The sequence below is a fragment of the Apodemus sylvaticus genome, chromosome 13 (assembly GCF_947179515.1).
Source record: "Apodemus sylvaticus chromosome 13, mApoSyl1.1, whole genome shotgun sequence".
Classification (NCBI taxonomy): Eukaryota; Metazoa; Chordata; class Mammalia; order Rodentia; family Muridae; genus Apodemus; species Apodemus sylvaticus.
Window position 1 is genome coordinate 38,711,300 of NC_067484.1, and position 18,559 is coordinate 38,729,858.

General features: G+C 40.7%; 1 protein-coding gene across 1 annotated transcript in view; it reads right to left on the reverse strand.

Moving 5' to 3' along the window:
• Adamts19 (ADAM metallopeptidase with thrombospondin type 1 motif 19) overlaps positions 1-18,559 on the reverse strand; it is a 201,116-nt gene that overhangs the window by 28,398 nt on the left and 154,159 nt on the right. The window contains exons 18-19 of the mRNA XM_052155432.1: positions 15,583-15,736; positions 3,724-3,859 (exon numbers count right to left, since the gene is read on the reverse strand). Of these exons, the coding sequence (XP_052011392.1) occupies positions 3,724-3,859; positions 15,583-15,736 (290 nt within the window). The remainder of the gene's footprint in view (positions 1-3,723; positions 3,860-15,582; positions 15,737-18,559) is intronic.

Consider the following 18,559-nt stretch of genomic DNA (forward strand, 5'->3'; position numbering starts at 1 on the left):
AAACCACATGCTGAACTTGCTTTTGAAACAGTTAAAGGTTTCATCTCAGGCTATTTCTTCATATGGATTTCTCTGCCTGTATTCTGACCAGGCTCCAGACAACTTCCTCTTCAAGTGTTCTTCCTCTTGACTCACAGGCTGGGGCGGTTCTACAGCCATGCCACCTGGCTTGTGGCAACACACAGGGTTGCCTGGCTAGAGGCTCCCTGGCTCCCCTAAAGAATTTACTCTTCTTTTTTGGTACATACATAAGTTGCTCAATGGCACAGATCAATACAAGTTCCTCTTAGAATATGTTCGCTTCCTTCTCACAGGCTGCGGCATTTCCACGACTCTGCCACCTGGCTTGTGGCAACTCATGGGATTGCTAGGCTAGAGGTTTTTCTGACGTCCTGATGGATGTGATTCCTTCTCCTTTTTGCACATTTGTAAATTGCCCAATGGCACAGATCGTATCCCAGTAGTTGTTTGCATAAAGTAACTTTCCACTAATAGCTTTTCATTATACAGTTCTAAAAATGGAATTTAGGTTTCAATTTTCTACAGGAATAGTTAACAATTATATCAAAGTTAATCAATCCCAAATCTTTCTGGTAATGACCCAAATATTGAAGCATTATATTCTTTAATAGTCCAGTGTGTACCTGAAAAGATGGTTTAATTTTACTGATTTTTGTGTTTTTGTTTCTGAGAACAAAAGAGAAGAAAGCACACTAACACTTGCAGTGAGGACTAACTTGTACGAGGTTCTTGCTTCTTGGATTTTTAAGTGGGTAGAATTCTCTTTTCTTCCACTGGAGTGCCCCAGCTGATTTCTCCTAAAGTGAACAATTGGCCACCAAATTTGCTTTGGTTTCTGCTTTTTATTTCTGTAAATATTCTGGAAATAATCACAATTTAAATTCTTCTTTTATTGCCCTTTCCCTCAAACTTTAGAACCCAAAGATATAGCTGAAAAAGACTCTGTGCCTGATGTCCTGGGACCTCAGAGCTTTACCATAAATCTGATTGATTATCACACAATCAATAGAAAAGTGGATGTTATCTTTCTTTTTCACACATTGATAATTCCCCGAAAGAAAGATGTAAACTATACATTTTCTAACAGGATAAGAGCATTTTCTGTGTTTTAGAGTTTATCTACCTCGGAATGACCTCATTTGTAAGGCATTACAGAGATACTTAATCATTAACTGTTTAGTCTTTTAAAATTATTTTTGCTGATATAATTACACCATTTCCCCTTCCATGCTCTCCCAGTGCTCCTCCTTGCTGTCTTTCAAATTCATAGCCTTTCATTTCATTAACTATTGTTACAAACACATATATATATATGAGTACACACACACATACATGTCTAAATATTTCAGTAAAGCCTACTCATGTGTATACTGTTATTTCTATGTATATTTTCTCTACTGTATATTTTGTCACATAAGATGATACAGACTACTTGATGACATCTTTGCAGTATATATATATATATATATATATATATATATATATATTGAATGTTTATACTATTGTCATTTGACAGATGAGCCTCATTAGCTGCCCACGTTCACTCCCTGACCCCCTCACTGACATGGCTTCCTGTTTAAAGACACTGCTTCCCGTTTTCATGGAAAGAAGATAATATTTCCTTTAAAAAAAACCAAACAAACAATTCTGCTTTGCTGCAAAATTTTCTCTTGAAATTGCTTTGTATAAACGATTCATTTAACAACTCTTCTTTTAGGCATCCTGTCCCAGGTGGCTCACTGCCACAACTGAGAAACAAAAGCGTCCTGTGCTTCAAAGAACACAGAAGGAAGAAAGCAGAGTGTAAGTGTAAGCATGTTCAAGATCTCAGGTGCAGCAGAAAAGGCTGCTGCATTCAAACAACAGTATGAGTGAGGTAAAACAAACTGTTTTAATGTTAAGAGTATCTCATAAAGTAAGTTAACATTTCATAGCTGGGTATGGATGGAGGTGTGCATCTTTAATCCCAGCACCTGGGAAGCAGAGATAGGGAGTTCTCTCTGACTTTGAGGCCAAGTTGGTCTACAGAAGGAGTTCTAGGGCAGCCACACAGAGAAATCTTGTCTTGGAAAACCAAATAATAATAATAATAATAATATGATGATGATGATGATGATTGGTGGTGGTGATGACTATCCTATAATCATTGTAGGGTGCATACTAATGTACTTCTGCAAACTCTTCTCAAATCATCCCTTTATTCTTTTAAAGTATATAGCTATGTAGAGGTTAGGTCTTTCAGTAGAGACGGGGGAAATTAAGAATTGGACTTCAATAACTTACAAACTCTGAATCCACAGCAAAATAAGGCTCGAAACCATAACACTCTAAAGGAAGAAAAGATTCCCTAAACATTTTAAGTTTTTTCAACATGGAATAAACTCACTAAGTAGGGCTTGACAATTTTGTTGTGCAACACAGTGGGAACAGGGAGCAAAGAGAGAGGGAACAGAAAAGAAGCCCAGGAGTGAACAATTACCTAGATGACAGTAATTTCCAAAGAGATTTAAATACCAACGTGAAATTAGCTTAACTGGTGCTTTTGTTCCTCCAACCGCATAGCTTCCTCCCATGATTCCTTTTGTGGTTTAGCTGTACAGGGTGACAAGCTGTACATTTTGCATGTCTGAGTCTTAGGGTGTGAAAAACTATTATGAAGGGGATAAATTCTCTGACTTTCGGAGAACATTCACCTCGGTCTAACGGATGCAGTCTCTACAATCCTGAGTGTCAGAAAAAGCAAGCATTCTTTCACCACCCTAGAGGAAGCAATGTAGCTGCTTCCCTTTTATCAGACCATCTCTAAACATGGTAGAGCTTGGGATATTGGGCTGTCTCATTTAAATACACCCAATACTTTTCAGGAGAAAGCTTTTAAATTTCCCACTATGGAAGCCATGCCAAGTACCCAGACAGCAAAATTATACCCAGGTATGCACCTTTCTACCCGCTTCCACATCTGCTTCCTAAGACAGGACTCATCTTCTTCTATATTTGTGATTGTCACCGTTGCTATTTTGTTTCCTGTTCATGTGCCTTGACGGTCTTGTTACCCAATACTCACTGAAGAACCCATCAGGAAATGGGCAGTTTGTCGCCAGACCTGAAGGACTGAGTACCTGGCTGCCAGGCTGTGAAGGGACAGGGACGCCATGTCTCCCATTGTCTTGCTGGGGCTGGATCTGCCCAGGCCTGACACTTTCCTTTGTCCAAATTCTAGCATCTCATCTCAGAGAATGCTGATGCAAATGGCTAGGTTAGCCACAATTAATTAAACAACCATAAGTTTGAAGGGGTGTCTTATAGGTCCTTCTGAAACTTAATACAGAATTACTCTTTGTCTTCACACTCTTGAAGACATTGGTCACAGATTTTTTTTTTTTTTTTGGTTTTTTGGATTTGGTTTTCTCAAGACAGGGTTTCTCTGTATAGCCCTGGCTGTCCTAGAACTCACTCTGTAGACCAGGCTGGCCTTGAACTCAGAAATCTGCCTGCCTCTGCCTCCCAAGTACTGGGATTACAGGCATGCGCCACCACCGCCCAGCTACTCACAGATCTTAACCCTACTCTCTCATATCTTGCTTACTGAAATATCCACACTTGGGTATGTGGTTCTTTAGGTTCTGAAGGAAAGGTGATTTTCATAGTAGCCTGGTTTAGGTCGAAAGCAAAGCCACGCGCTGGTGTCTAGAGTACGGTTACCTTGTTTGACAGGGTTGCTCATTGCACTTTCGGATCTGTGGCTCTGGCTTGGTCAGGTCCTTGCATTTCTTGCTGTCCACGAGGCTGATATTCTTGCTCATGATTTTTGTGCAGGACACCATTGTCTTCCTCTCTCCTGCAAAGGGCAGATGGACATGTACTGTGAAGTCATCCCAGGCTTTTGTGCAATGGATATTGTCACAAAATTAAACTAATTTAGGGTTAGACCAGTGAATATGACACTATTTTAAAGTTACATAACAAAATGTACCTCTGGGCTTAAGAATTTTCCCTTCAAAGGCAATTAGCAGTTGTAATGTTACAGGGAGAAAATGGCAGGATAAATTAACAAGACGTTGACTGAAGACTTATCTTTTAACAGTAAGTGGTCAGATGTTCTGTGTGTATAGAACATTCTCATACTGTTCTCCATGATGAGAATTCCCCGAAGCACATAAACAGGTACACAGACATCTATAGATGTCAATGCCATCATGGACATTAGCAGTGTTCTATAGCGAGGGACAGAAAGTATTGTTTTTTCTCAGTGTCATTCACATAGCTTCATTCACAGTGCTTCTGACAAAAGCCCTAAGAAATCTAGAAACAGCTGTCACTTTCCTTTGATAAAAATCATGAGCTTATTACAATAAAAACTTTTTAACAGTATGACTATGTGTATTTTGTCTTCATTTTTCTTAGCGACACTGATTGATAATGTCAGTATCATTGTTAAAAGTCTAGTGTGTTCTAATTTCTTTTTCTCAGGACAGTTCTTATAAATAATCTCCATGTATGAGATTTAATAATATACTTATGATTGATAAATGCTATCACCAACAAATGTCAAAGCCAGAGAGCCATTTGATAAAATGTCTGCACACAAAAGGATCGAATTACTGGAATAATAATTTATGGCAAACCCAGTTCATGAATCATCATGTTGGCACCAAGACTCAAGCTTATGAAGAGCTTTTGATAATACAAAGGTGTTCCTATTATATCAAGTAAAATAGAAAGTAAAATCGCATTTTACTCCTGAAGAAAATGCTGAAGAAAAATGGTAATTATATTTTAGTGCAGGCTTTGTTTTGTTTTTGTTTTTGTTAATGACATGTCTTGGAACCAGCATAGAAGAGTACCTTCAAAACTGAAAATCAAGAGCATGATATCCCTAAAACTTTATTTTTCTGTCAAGCATATTCTAAAATATTTAAAAGGCACCAGCATCTGAATGCTGAGAGCCCCACTCCAGTTTGAAGCTGCAGGCCGGGCTCCCTCCTTACTACCTGGAGCAGGTGTGGAGGGCAGCGGCTGCAAGCTGGGGTGTAGTGAAGTGGTTGTGACCTGACGGGGAGACGGTGGGGGCATTCCGCCTCTTCCACGCTTCTCTTCTCTTCTTCATCTCTTTGACGTATTATTTTCCTCATATACAAAGGCATGTTGATAGTGCTTCCCTTTTTTCAAAACTGTCATTCCATTCCCATTCAAACTTTCTTTCTTTAATCCATCCACTAAAGCAACGCCTGAGGCACTGCAGGCGGTCCTGCTGCCACAGAACCTCCAAGCATTACAAGATGGCGTGGTTTTGGTCCTTCCGCTGCACCTGTTGCACACAATTGGTCTTTCCGATAAAATGGAACTTTGTAATGCAATGGTTTGTTAAAATTGTATAAGACACCCCTTCAAACATGATGAGGTATTTCACAGCTCTAAAGCAAAGGAAATATCTAATTCACAAGCACATTTTAAGCTCTTTGAAAGTTATTAAGAACACTGGCTCTTCTTATAGATGACCCAGGGTTTGATTTTCAACATTCACAGAGCAGCTCAGAGGCATCGGTTTCAGAGAATCCAATGCCCTCTCCTGGCCTCTGTGGGTACCAGAACGGCATATGGTGCATAGACAGATGTGTAGCCAGGATACTCCACACATATAAAATAAAAACAAACATATTTAAAAATTTTAAAAGCAAGAGGACTGCTATCAATTGGGTGACCTATCTCGGGGCTTGTCCCTGGAGCCAACTCCTTGTCTCTCTCTAAGACACCATGGTTAGCTATTTATCTAGTGGTGGGCTCTGCCCTCTGCATTGTGATAGCAATGTTGTTGTTGCACAAGTCTTGGCTAGGCAACAATATTGTTGAGAATTTCAATGATGCAGCTTCTGTGTCATGGCCAGAAGACACACTCTCAGAGTTGGCATCCTGGTTCTCAAACTCTTAACAATGCTTTCCACCTCTTCCCGGATGTTTCTCTGAGCCTTAGGTATGGAATTTCATTATAGACATTTCAACTAAGGTTGACACTCCCACAGTTATTTTCTGCATCAGTTATTTTTCTGCTGTAATAAACTATTCTGACCAAAACAACTTATGGTGAAAGTGTTTATTTTTGGCTTGTAGCTCCAGAAGGATTATAGTACTTTATGGTGGGGAGGTAAGAGAACAAGGGAACTAAGCCATCACATCTTCCTTCACAAATACAAAGCACAGTGTGAACTAAACTCTCAAAGCCTACCCCTAGATACATGGTCTAGGGCTTTTATGGAACCTTTAGGTGATGGAGCTCCACCAAGGCTCCATCTCCTAAAGGTTCGATAAGAGCCCTAGACGGTGCCACTAGCTGGAACTCCCATGTACAGATATCTGAGCCTGTTTGAATGAGGGTTACATCTCATTCAAACCTGAACCCCTGCTCTCTGTATTTTGACCAATTGTACATCTCTGTAATCCTCCTCCTCTTCAAATGAGTTCTTTTTTATTTTTCTTTAGTTATGAGGGCTACACTTATCCACGAGTATATGAACAAATATTTAGTTATCAGTTAGAAGGTTTATTGGCTTAGGAAATTGGCAATAATAAGTTCTCTAAGAACTGTGAATTCTCCAGTCAGGGATAACTAGCTATAGTCACAGTAACACCAATGAATTCCTTCCCATTGAGAAGGAACTTTGTTCAATGCATCAGCTGTTGGCTATGCCTAATATGAAAGTGCCAGGTTGCCCTACTGTGTGTGTGGTGTAGGGGGAGGTAGATCTTGACATGCTCGCCATTGCTATGATTTGTAAGCTTTAAAATGAGGTAAAACTATCAATTGCTTTTCTCCCTGGGCAGTTGCATAGACCTTCTGATATTATAAGAGCCAGTCCCCAGGAGAGGTTCCAGATCAATTACAGCTTGATTCCTCAATGCCTTGTCCAAATGCATGGTATCTTCAGCAATAAGGGTTTGCCTTCAAATTTTGGGAACCAAACAATGACAAGAGTAATAGTGTATTGTTTAGTGTATGTGTGTGTGTGGGGGGAGGGTCTTCTTGGACCAACAGCCTAAAGAAAGGTTCCCTACACCTGATACTTAGATTTTCAAGTTTGTGTGTGTGTGTGTGTGTGTGTGTGTGTGAGAGAGAGAGAGAGAGAGAGAGAGAGAGAGAGTGTGTGTGTGTGTGTGTGTGTGAGAGAGAGAGAGAGAGAGAGTAGAATGCATAAAAATATTTTGTCTATCTCTAAGCAAGCTTACAAAGTAGTGCTTTCTTTTTGCTTTTTAAATATATTTCTGACATTCATCTCTCCTTCCTTCCTCTCTTTCTGCAATGCCTGCCCCTTTCCTCACAGTCAAAATCCCTCCACCATTTTCCACTCCCTCCCTCCACTGTACCAGTAACTCAGTTTTTATAAAGCACAGGACGGAGCTTTTATCAGTGAGTGTGCACCACCCATATGACTTTATCTTTCTTTCTTTCCCTCCATACCACACACACACACACACACACACACACACACACACACACACAGTGTTATGTTCCAAATTGTTGGAAAGGTATGCCAGCACTATTTAGGTAGTATTGATCTTACAGAATCCCTTAATAATGTCTTGGGTTTTTTTTTTTTTTTTTTGTATTTTGTAATAACTGATCATTTATAAACTTGATCAATAAACTTGACATTAATAAAATTAATAATCATAATGAATTAAATTTAGCTTGAGTTACAATGTTAAAACACAGCTTAAGATAATTGTGATAAAATTTAACTGGACAGCACAATCCATTTTTATTTCTTTTCTCCACTTACTACTGTATAATTAGTTCTACACAACACAATTAGGAGAACCATCAAACACTGGAAGGTGATATTCCTCAGGGATGGTATTTGCTCTGCTTAAGAGACTGAGATGATGGTATTATTTCTCCTTGTTTTGTTGAAGGTAACTGCTGGGAACCTGCTTTTAATGTTCTGGGCTTTGAACCCATGCTGACTGAATTCATGAATCTGCTGGAAGGTGACAAATTTCTCTCTGGCAATAAATTCAACAAAGCAATGTTAGAGATGATGCCATTCCTGAAATCATACACTTTGTGAACTGAAAAGGGAAATACTATCCAAAATTCCAGAAATATTTTGGCATAGAGATGAATATGTGCGCTATTAACATTGAGATTATTATTAAAAACTGTTGAGTGAATGGTGGAACTCCATCCAGAGAAGATTTATGCGTGTGCATGCACATGTACACACACACACACACACACACACACACACATAGAGAGCAAGAGAGAGAGACAAACAAACAAACAAACAAACAACAGAGCCTACATGGGCTACATGTAGTGGTGACATTTTATAAAACCAACCTGGGAAAATGAAAATACAGATGGCTACGGTGTTATCTAACTGTGTATATTCAAGCATCTTTCTGAATCCAAAGAGATTCTGAATGGCCAATGAAGAACACTATCTTCTACCAGGAAGGGGCTATATGAAGACTCCAAGCTACCCTTGAAAGGAATGTGAGAAAGAGAAAACCTTGAATTTAGATGTTCTAGACTCTAATCCTGATGCCCCCTACATGATGTGATACTGAAATATCACTATTCTCTATGCATCCCCGTCTCTCACACTAGAAAATTAACTCACGTTGAAGAATATTTCATGTTCCCACTGACTCAGAAACTCAAAGTTAATCTCGACTGCTTGATGTTTAGCAATTGACAAAATATCCAAAGACCCATAGAAAAAACCATTATCCTTAAAGGATTCACTTTTCAAGCTAAAGAATCACACATTGTATTTAACAAATTTTGACGCCGCTTTCATCAGAACACAACTGCAGAGAAAAGGAAAGAAAATATTCTGCAGTGGGCAAGCCCTTCCCTGTCTAGATTTTTTGAGTATAAAAAAGATTTGATGTCTGTTTTCTCAGTGATGAGGTAGATTATCAGTTCCTTTATTATATGAAATAGGAAACACATATGATTACCTATATGTAGAATACATATATGATTAAATACTGGAGTTGCATTAAAGAGAATTTGCAAGTGCGCACTTTTATTTGGGATATTTGCTTCTATTGGCCTTGTCTTTTCTCCCCCCACCTCTCTCTATCCCTTCTTTTGTCTGTTGAATGGAAGCAGAATCCCTTAATGTAGATGACCATATAAAGAAATGACAGGCAGAAGAACAGAGACTTGGATGGGTGTGAGATGGAGGACTAGGAATGTGGGGGATCTTAAGGCATGGTGATATTGGGATCAAGTGAGGAAGGAAATTTCCTTGTGGCAATGATGACTGATAAGATGTTCCAACCTAAACAGTGATTTGAAATGGACTTGTCAGAGTCCACCCTGACATACTGTATTATATCTGTACCCCTGGATGCCCCATTGGGCTTCTGTACTCCCTTAATGCACTGTTTCTTGTCTTGATTTCCATGCTGCCTTCACCAACAGAAACATTTTCTTGTTCATAAACAGTGCTTTTGGATCTAGATAGAATGTGCTTTAGAATTATCAACAAGACCCTGTTCAATTTCTGATTCCTACATCTCTGGCTTTGGGCCACCATAGCCCTACCCTTCTTGTAGTCAGGCGACAGCCTCTGGGCCACTCTCTTTCTTTGCTTGTGGATGTTGGCTCCCAGCTTCTTGTTGTTTTGTCTTTGACAATGCTCTTACAGAGCTTCTCCAATTAGTCTGAATGATTTTCCAAGTCCTGTGTTCTCGGTTCCTGGTTTTCTTTTCTTCAGAACAGGATGAATTTCCCTTTAATGGCTACAATACCTTTCTGATATTCCACTAACCACTGTGGGTTACTTCCATAATCACTGCTCTACTTTCTATCATCTTGTGTTACCATCCTGTGAGTGTATGTGAAGAATGTCAGTTTCTAAAATCCAGACTGGTCCTATAACCCTTAACCCTACCTCCTCAATATCCTCCAAGTCCTTGCAGCGTAAGTTTCCTCCATTTTGTACTCAACATCTGTAGCATCAGGCCATCATCTACCACTGCTGTCAGATTCACTTGAAAAATTTCAATTTTGCTCTGTAAGAGTATTTATTTGCAAACTATATACAGCTATACCATCATAGGGACTGGAGTCATGATAAATTCACAACTTTGGAATTCAACTGGACCATCAGTGCTACCCACAGACCAAAATACCTGTTTCCATTCAGAAACAGATGAAAGAACCAGCCTCTCCCTGGGGCATTGCCCAGATATTAACCATCATCAAAACTTAATTTGGTTAAAATTAATCAGTGTTGATAATACATTAACTTCCTATTATACATTTAGTGCTAATTTTTCTTGTAAGCAAGCAACAACACAGATGGCTAGGGCAATTTGAATTTCTAATACTATAAAAGCTGATCACTCTCCTTTCTATTTTTGGGCATAAGTTCTAGCACTCAAGCAACACCCCTTATGCCAACACAGACACTCTGAACATACCATGAAGACCTTAAAGAAACATAATGACCTTAACTGCTCTGCTAAATGTGAAACCCAGCTAGGACTGCTTCAATCACTTTCTAATGACTTTTTAATAGCACGAACCTTAGGGAGCTTCAGGGCACTCTGAGGCATTTCTCTATGTTAGAAGGGAAAACTTCCCCTAGTGGCTTAGTGGAGGGACTGCTGTCATTAACACTGAAAAGGGGAAGTCATGATTGGAGCAAACATAAATCTTCATTTGCATGAGAGTTTTCTGTGATTGATGGATACACCAATTCTCTGCATACAGAATTGTTCACCCCTACCTTGTAAGCTGGCCGAGAAACATCCTTCGAAGAGACCCCCTGTGGCATTGCAACATTAGTCCTAATGCAAAGATTCTCTTGAATGGTCAGCGCTTGCCCACCTTCTAATAGAAAAGGTCAAGAAAGACTCAGCAATGACAGATAAGCAGCTAACAGGCCAAGCTGCTGAAGCAGCAGACTGGTCAGATGTATTGACAGCTGCAAAAGAGATCTCAAGACTTTCAGCTGATAGCAGCAGCAATAGCAGCAACAGGGAAGGAACTGGAGTTGCTGTCTTCTACATGGTGACTGCTGTCAGCAGCTATAAGAAGCAGTTGAACAGTTTGAGAGAGCAGCCACAGCAAAAACAGGAGAGACAACAGCTGTTGAGTGAAACAGAAAAAGAGGTTGAAGAATAAGAAGCTACAGAAAAGAAACAGCAAGTCCTGCTCACTGAGAGTTCCAGGAAACTGTTAAGTATTTAGAGCAAAATGTCTCTAGTCCAGTCTAGGAGTCCAGGCCCACGATGCACCACTGGCCAGCCAATGAACAAGATGGAGAAACTGGGGCTTACTGTTTGGATTAGTTACTTTTCTGTTGCTCTAAACGAACATTGTGACAATGACAACTTACAGAAAAAGTTTATTTGGGGCTTGGGATGTCAGAATGTTAGAGTATATGATGGTGGAGTGGAGGTAGCAGGCAGCAGGTGGCTGGAGCAGCAGCGGCTGAGAGCTCAGGTCCTAAACTGCAAGCAGGAAGTAGAGAGAGGCATGTGGGAAGCTTTTAAGACCTTAAAGTTGACCCCAGTGGTACTTCCTCAGCAAGCACTGGGGACCATGTATTCAAGGGTCTGAGACTTATGGAGGATATCTCCTTCAAAGCACCATACTAGACAAAGTACTACCACCAAGCTCTGCATGAGAGCACATACTGCTGATACTCTTCCTTCCTGTTGAACACCAGTTGCTGCAAGAGGCTGAACACCATAAAATATGCCCGAGAATAGCCCTCGAAGAACTTTGCATTGGAGACCCATGATTTGTAATCTGACCTAAAGATACCCACCCAGCTAATTAGTGACAATTCTATTCTTCCTGTTTTTTTTCTAAGTAGCCACTTCAAATTTCTCTTTCCAAAGACTCCCTATGTCCCTTGTCACCCTCCGCTCTCAGCAGAGTGGCCTTTGTGGGACAGTGGATACAGCTGAAGGTGAACCACTGTAGCCCCACACTGTGTGTTCTCCTGGAACTAGTACTAGGCTGTCTATGGTTTTGTGATGCCAATTTACTCATTTCATTCCTTCCTGTTCCATCTTGATATAGTTTCAGCAATTTCTCACTCTCTCCTAGTTGGATGTGCTCCTCTAGAAAACGCACATTGACAAAAGATGTGCAATGCCTTCTTATTGGAACCAACAATGAAAACAGGGCTCTTTGACTGTAATCCCCTCCAGCTACTGCCACATTTGCTTCTCTCTTCTTTCAGCAACATTTATTGAATTAAGAGTTCCTGCCTTTAATTATTGTATTTTCTCTTTGACATTTTTTATATTTTGTCTTATTGTGTTTTTAACACACAAATTAAAGTATTTTAATCATTTTCGCTCCTGTCTCTCTTCCTCTCCTCTCCCCTCATAGGTCCTTTCCTCTTTCTAACTAGTTTGCATTTTGTTTTCATGACTTTGGTTGTGCAATCCAGGAAGTTTTATTATAGTTGCCCAGATGGGTGTGGAGAAGGGGGTCTTATTCAGAACCACAATTATCTCACCAGTGGCTGCAGCACTAAAGAAATGCCTCTCCTTCTTCAGTAATTGCTGTCTATGGGTTCTAAGGAAGAGATGGAGGCTCGGGAGTCCCTTCCCTCCCGTGGCAGGACATTGATAGGCCCATCAATGTTATAATGTTGTTATTCTGTTATTTTCTTAGAAATTCATTCTATGTAGCCTTTTTTAGCCAAATATAGGATTGAAATTAATTTTAGAGAGTGCCTTAGTTAGGGTTTCCATTGCTGTAGAGAGATACCATGACCAAGGCAACTCTTATAAGGACAACATCTAATTGAGGCTGGCTTACAGGTTCAGATTGTCAGTCCATTATCATCAAGGTAGAAGCATGGCAGCGTCCAGGAAGCACAGTGTGGGAGGAGCTGAGAGTTCTACATCTTTATCTGAAGGCTGCTAGGATAAGACTGACATCCCCGCAGATAGAATGAGGGTCTCTCCAAGCCCATCCCAGAGTACCACACTCCCTAAGTGACACTCCCTGGGCCAAGTATATTCAAACCACCACAGAGGGTTAGCAATTGAACTCCTAGTTTCACATCTAAGGAACACAACACATCAAAACATTAATGCTGATCAAGTCTCCATTCCCACTGTTACTTGGTAGATTTTGGCAGATGGTTCTTCTTTCCTTTCTGTAACACATTTCTCATTTGCCTTACAGACAGCAGTGCCATTTCTTCCGCACTTGCTTTCTGCTCATTGTAATCTGCTTGTAACCTGCTCATTGTAATCTGCGTGGCTGCTTTCTCCTCATCTCTCTGGCTCTCAATGACAGAACCTCCCAGTTGTCAATCTTCTCACAGCTTTCTCTGTGCCTTCAGCCACTCCTCAGGTGGCCCCATCTAGTCTCATCATTCTAATACATTACCCATACGTTGTATATCAGTCGCTTAATATTCCTCCTTCCCCCATCCGACTTATATCTCCAACTGCTTACTTGACATCACATTAAGGCCAACGGGTATCTCTAACTTTTATTGAAGCTCTCAAACCCTCAATTCCTCCTAACCCTGGCATTCCAGACCTTCCTTCAGTTAATGGTGATTTTAGCCTGTCATTTGTAAAAGCCATCTCAGTCGCGCAGTCTCTCACATCTTAACACTTAGCTCAGGAGAACTACTTATCGGTTCTCCTTGTCTACTGCTTCCAAGCAGATTTACTAACCTGCCTCTCGACTGCTGCAGAGCTTCATCTGCACCTCTGCCCTGTCTAGTTCACTTTCAGCTGAGAATCAGACGGGTAGTTTTATACCTGAAGACTCTGATCATTCCATCCTAACCCCTCTAGGGTGGCACAAAGGTCCTCACAGTTCTCTGCTCATCCAGCTATACTGCTCCCATTCACCCTGAGCTCATCACAGCTACAGCTGGCCCTCACCCGTAAAAATCTGATGCAGCCTGACTTTGGTGGAGGGCTTTTCTGAAAACCTAGTTTACGATGCACCTGCCCCCTCCTCACCTCTCCTGCGCATCCTCCTCAACTGCTTGTCTTGTTTTAGTGCTTAGCGCATGTCCATGCAGCTTGGTTGATATGTACTTCTATTTTATGGTTCTCCTGTCCCGGTTACCCTCCTGACAGATATGTCAGTTTTTTCCAGTGCCCTCCTCACCCCCATTAGGGACATTTAGGCTATGAGTTCGGAGAGTTTTATTACCCAGAAAACAGATGACTCAGCTCCTGGCACAAACCCCTTTCATATCCTGTTTACTGCCTATCTGTCATAACTCTACACACTGAAGACCTCCTTTTATCCTTCAGAGGCATCTGCTTCATGCAGCTGTTCAAACTGTTAATGAACGAAAATGAGAGAAGGGGCGGGCTATACTCGAGGTCTCTGGGCACAGAATCTCCTCTGGAAATGGTCAGACTCAGAGATTTCCCACTCACACACTTTATGCTGCAACCATTTGTTCATTTGCCTCCTGATATGCAATATAAACCTAGAAAACAGTGAGCCCAATTGTGGGTGCTTATATATTCAAGGGTCATGGGGATACAGTTTAGAATTAGTAAGCCTGGAAAACGGGGGATTAAATATTTTACTTTGCACGCATATGTATATAGTTGTAGAACACAAACAAAAACAATATGACTCTGTTAAAACATTCATTCATTCATTCAGTTCATATGTTTTATGGTATATCTTAGAATTGAGAGATTTTAAGATTTTTAATTTTTTTGGTCCAATACCATGCTGTTTTTATTACTATAACTCTGTAGTACAATTTAAGGTCAGATACCATAATACCTCAAGGTTTACTTTTTTTATTCATGATAGTTTTAGCTATCATGTGCACATGCACATGTGTGTGTGTGTACATGTATGCACATGTGTGTGTATTCCATATGAAACTGAAAACTGTCCTTTCAAGATCTGTAATGAATTGTGTTGGGATTTTTATGGGGATCACACTGAATCTATAGATTACTTTTGACAATATGGATATTTTTACTGTATCAACCCTACAAGTCCATGATCATGGGAGATCTTTCTGTGTTCTGTTATCTTCTTTAAGTACTTTTTTCAGTGTCTTAAAGTTTTTATCATACAAGTCTTTCATTTGCTTGATTAGAGTTACCCCAAGATATTTTATACTAGCTGATTGTATTGTGAAAGGTGTTGTTTCCATGACTTCTTCTTCAGTGTGATTGTATATTGGAAAGCAACTTATTTTTGTGATTTAATTTCGTATCCAGCTTTGACGAAAGTATGTATCAGATGCTGGTAGTAGCAGAATGCACAGCAGAGCCTGAGTGGTGTCTCTGGAACCTGGTATACTGTAAACAGACACATGACTCCCTACATAATACATATAACAACCAGGAACATGGAATTAAATAGGATAGTAGTCAGTGGCCCTTTCACTTTAAGTCAGACTTTCCCCATGAAATAGTTCAGATATTCAGTTTGTTCACACATTCTATGGAATATAGTTTGTAAACCTTTATGGATTCTACAACTTCAAATCAGAGATTTTCAATCTATTGTAATTATCAGGATTAACCAGAAAACGACTGAAGTTTTGATAAGTTGGAAGTTTAAATATTCTTCACCTCCTCCACACGTGGCATTGCAATCCCCCCAGCCTGCGTGTGTCCACATGAAGAGAGGTCCCGGCTCCTTAGAGCTCTGATTGTCTGGAAGTGGGTCTGATGGAACAGTATATTCATAGTGAAGACCGTAATTCTGATCTTGAAATAGGAGTACCTGTGGCATACAGAATGATTACAGAATGTGATTTAAATAGAAGACATTCAATGAGAAAAATCTGCAATGATATTGATATTTAAAAATACTAAAGGCACAATGAACATATATCTTTGATTTATAGCAATTGTGTAATGTTACTTTTAAATATTTCATAGGCTATACCTTTACAAAGTTAGGAGAGTCACATGTGATGTAAATATATCATGACAAAAGCTCATTGGAATGAATCCAGAAATATCTGACCATTTTGTTTTCATTTGGCTGACTGCTCCCAAAGTATGACATATGATATATCTAAACACCTATACCTATATAGATAGCTATATCTATACATGATACATACACACAATGTGTTCAAGGGTGCAGGAATGTGTGTTGCATCTAATGTCAAGATAGAAAAATCAGTCTTGGATTTTCTGCTTTTATATTTAAAAAAAAAGATGGAAAAAGTCTATCAATGTCCTGTGTCTATCTGGTTTTATGCCAACTTGATATAGCTTGTCATTCAAGAAGAGGGACCCTCAGCTGAGAAAGTGTCTGCGCAAACATGGTCTGTAGTCAAGGCTGTGGAGTGTTTTTCATGATTAATTATTGTATTGGCTGGTTTTGTGTGTCAACTTGACACAGGCTGGAGTTATCACAGAGAAAGGAGTTTCAGTTGGGGAAGTGCCTCCATGAGATCCAACTGTGAGGCATTTTCTCAGTTAGTCATCAAGGGGGAGTGCCCCTTGTGGGTGGTACCATCCCTGGGCTGGTAGTCTTGGTTTCTATAAGAGAGCAGGCTGAGCAAACCAGGAGAAGCAAGCCAGTAAGGAACATCCCTCCATGGCCTCTGCATCAGCTCCTGCTTCCTGACTTGCTTGAGCTCCAGTCCTGACTTCCTTTAGTGATGAACAGCAGCGTGGAAGTGTAAGCTCAATAAACCCTTTCCTCCCCAACTTGCTTCTTGGTCATGATGTTTGTGCAGGAATAGAAACCCTGACTAAGACAAATTGGTACCAGCGTAGTGGGGGTATTCCTGTAACAACCTGACCATGTTTTGGGGAGGACTGTGGAAGGACTTTGGAACTTTGAGCTAGATGATCCATTCAGTGTTAAGAGCTCTGTGGAATGTTCTGTAGGAGCTTGGAAGATAACATTGAGAACATTGCAGAAAATGGAGGTCTGGCTTGTGAAATTTCAGAGGGAAGATTAAAGACTTTTAAAGGGGCCATGTTTTGATTGTGAAGATTCTGTGGTTTTGGTTAGCTAGGACTGAAGAATCAGCTGTGAGTAACAAGATACCAGAACCACTAAAGCAAACCTTTGTGTTACTGGGACTATTGATGCTGGTTAGCTGGAGCTAAGAAATTAGCTGTGATTAAGAAGAGACCAGCATCACTGAGGTGAAATCTTTTGGGAAGTGTTTTCTGAGAGCACAGAGGCTGTGTTCCAGAGATAGCCACAGTTGTATTTTGTGCTGTGGCTGGACTTGGTACTGTGTAAGAGTCACCAAGATGGTACTGGTTTTAAAGGTATGAAGGAGTCATGAAGAGCAGCTGAGGCTCTTGGCACAGTGAGAGGCCATGGAAGGCCATTGGTGAAGGTGCAGCCTCAGTTGCAATTGATGGCCCAAGACTTGAAGAGGTCATGCATAGGAGCAGAGGCTTGTCACCATGAAGAGAGCCTATGAGAGGCTATTGGTGAAGCCTAATTACAGTGGAAGATAGCAACATTTTGGAGATGCCAGTACCATGCGATGACTACCAAGAACAGCAGCAGCAGTGGAGTACAGGCAGCTGGAGCCTAGAAGACAAGCTGTGTGCTACAAAGGGCAGAGCTGGAGAAGTGACCCACGCCCTTGGAGGAGCCCGGAAGATTGTGAGTTGGATCCCAGACATTGGACATTTGGAGTTTGAGTTTTGCTTTTGGTTGTGACTGTGCCCTGATATGTTTCCCTCTTAAAGGAAGAAAGTATTTTAGTGGAGCTCACAGTTAAAAGACTTTGAACTTTGAAAAGACTTTGAATTTTAAAGATATTGGACAATTTAAGGTAATTGAACTTTTAATATGTAAAGACTGTGGGACTTTTAAAGTAATTTAGATCTTGGGGATGAATAAGAAAGTAAGGGTTGAGGCTTAATAGTGATGTGTTTGTGTGTCAAGTTGACAAAGGGTCAATTGTACTGACTGGTTTTGTGTGTCAACTTGACACAGGCTGGAGTTATCACAGAGAAAGGAGTTTCATTTGGGGAAGTGCCTCCATGAGATCCAACTGTGAGACATTTTCTCAATTAGTGATCAAGGGGGGGAGCCCCTTGTGGGTGGTACCCCTTGGTACCCTGGGCTGGTGCTCTTGGGTTCTATAAGAGAGCAGGCTGAGCAAGCCAGGGGGAAGCAAGCCAGTAAGAAACATCCCTCCGTGGCCTCTGCATCAGCTCCTGCTTCCTGACCTGCTTGAGTTCCAGTCCTGACTTCCTTTAGTGACGAACTGCAACATGGAAGTGTAAGCTCAATAAACCCTTTCCTCCCCAACTTGCTTCTTGGTCATGATGTTTGTGCAGGAATAGAAACCCTGACTAAGACAATTATGGTTGCGGGAGGGCCCAGTCTACTGTGCCTGGCAGCACCATGGCAGGGAGTCCTTCTTGTAAAGGAAAAGCTGTAAAGCAGGCCAGGAGGAGCAAACCACTGAGCGGCACTGCCTCTGCTTCAGTTCCCGTTTCCAAGTTCTTGCCCTCAGTTCATGCCCTGCCTTATCTCAGAGATGGAGTGAGTCCTGAGATTGTAAACACGCGTGAACTGAACTAAAACAGAACCAGACTTTCTGTCTATGTTTCT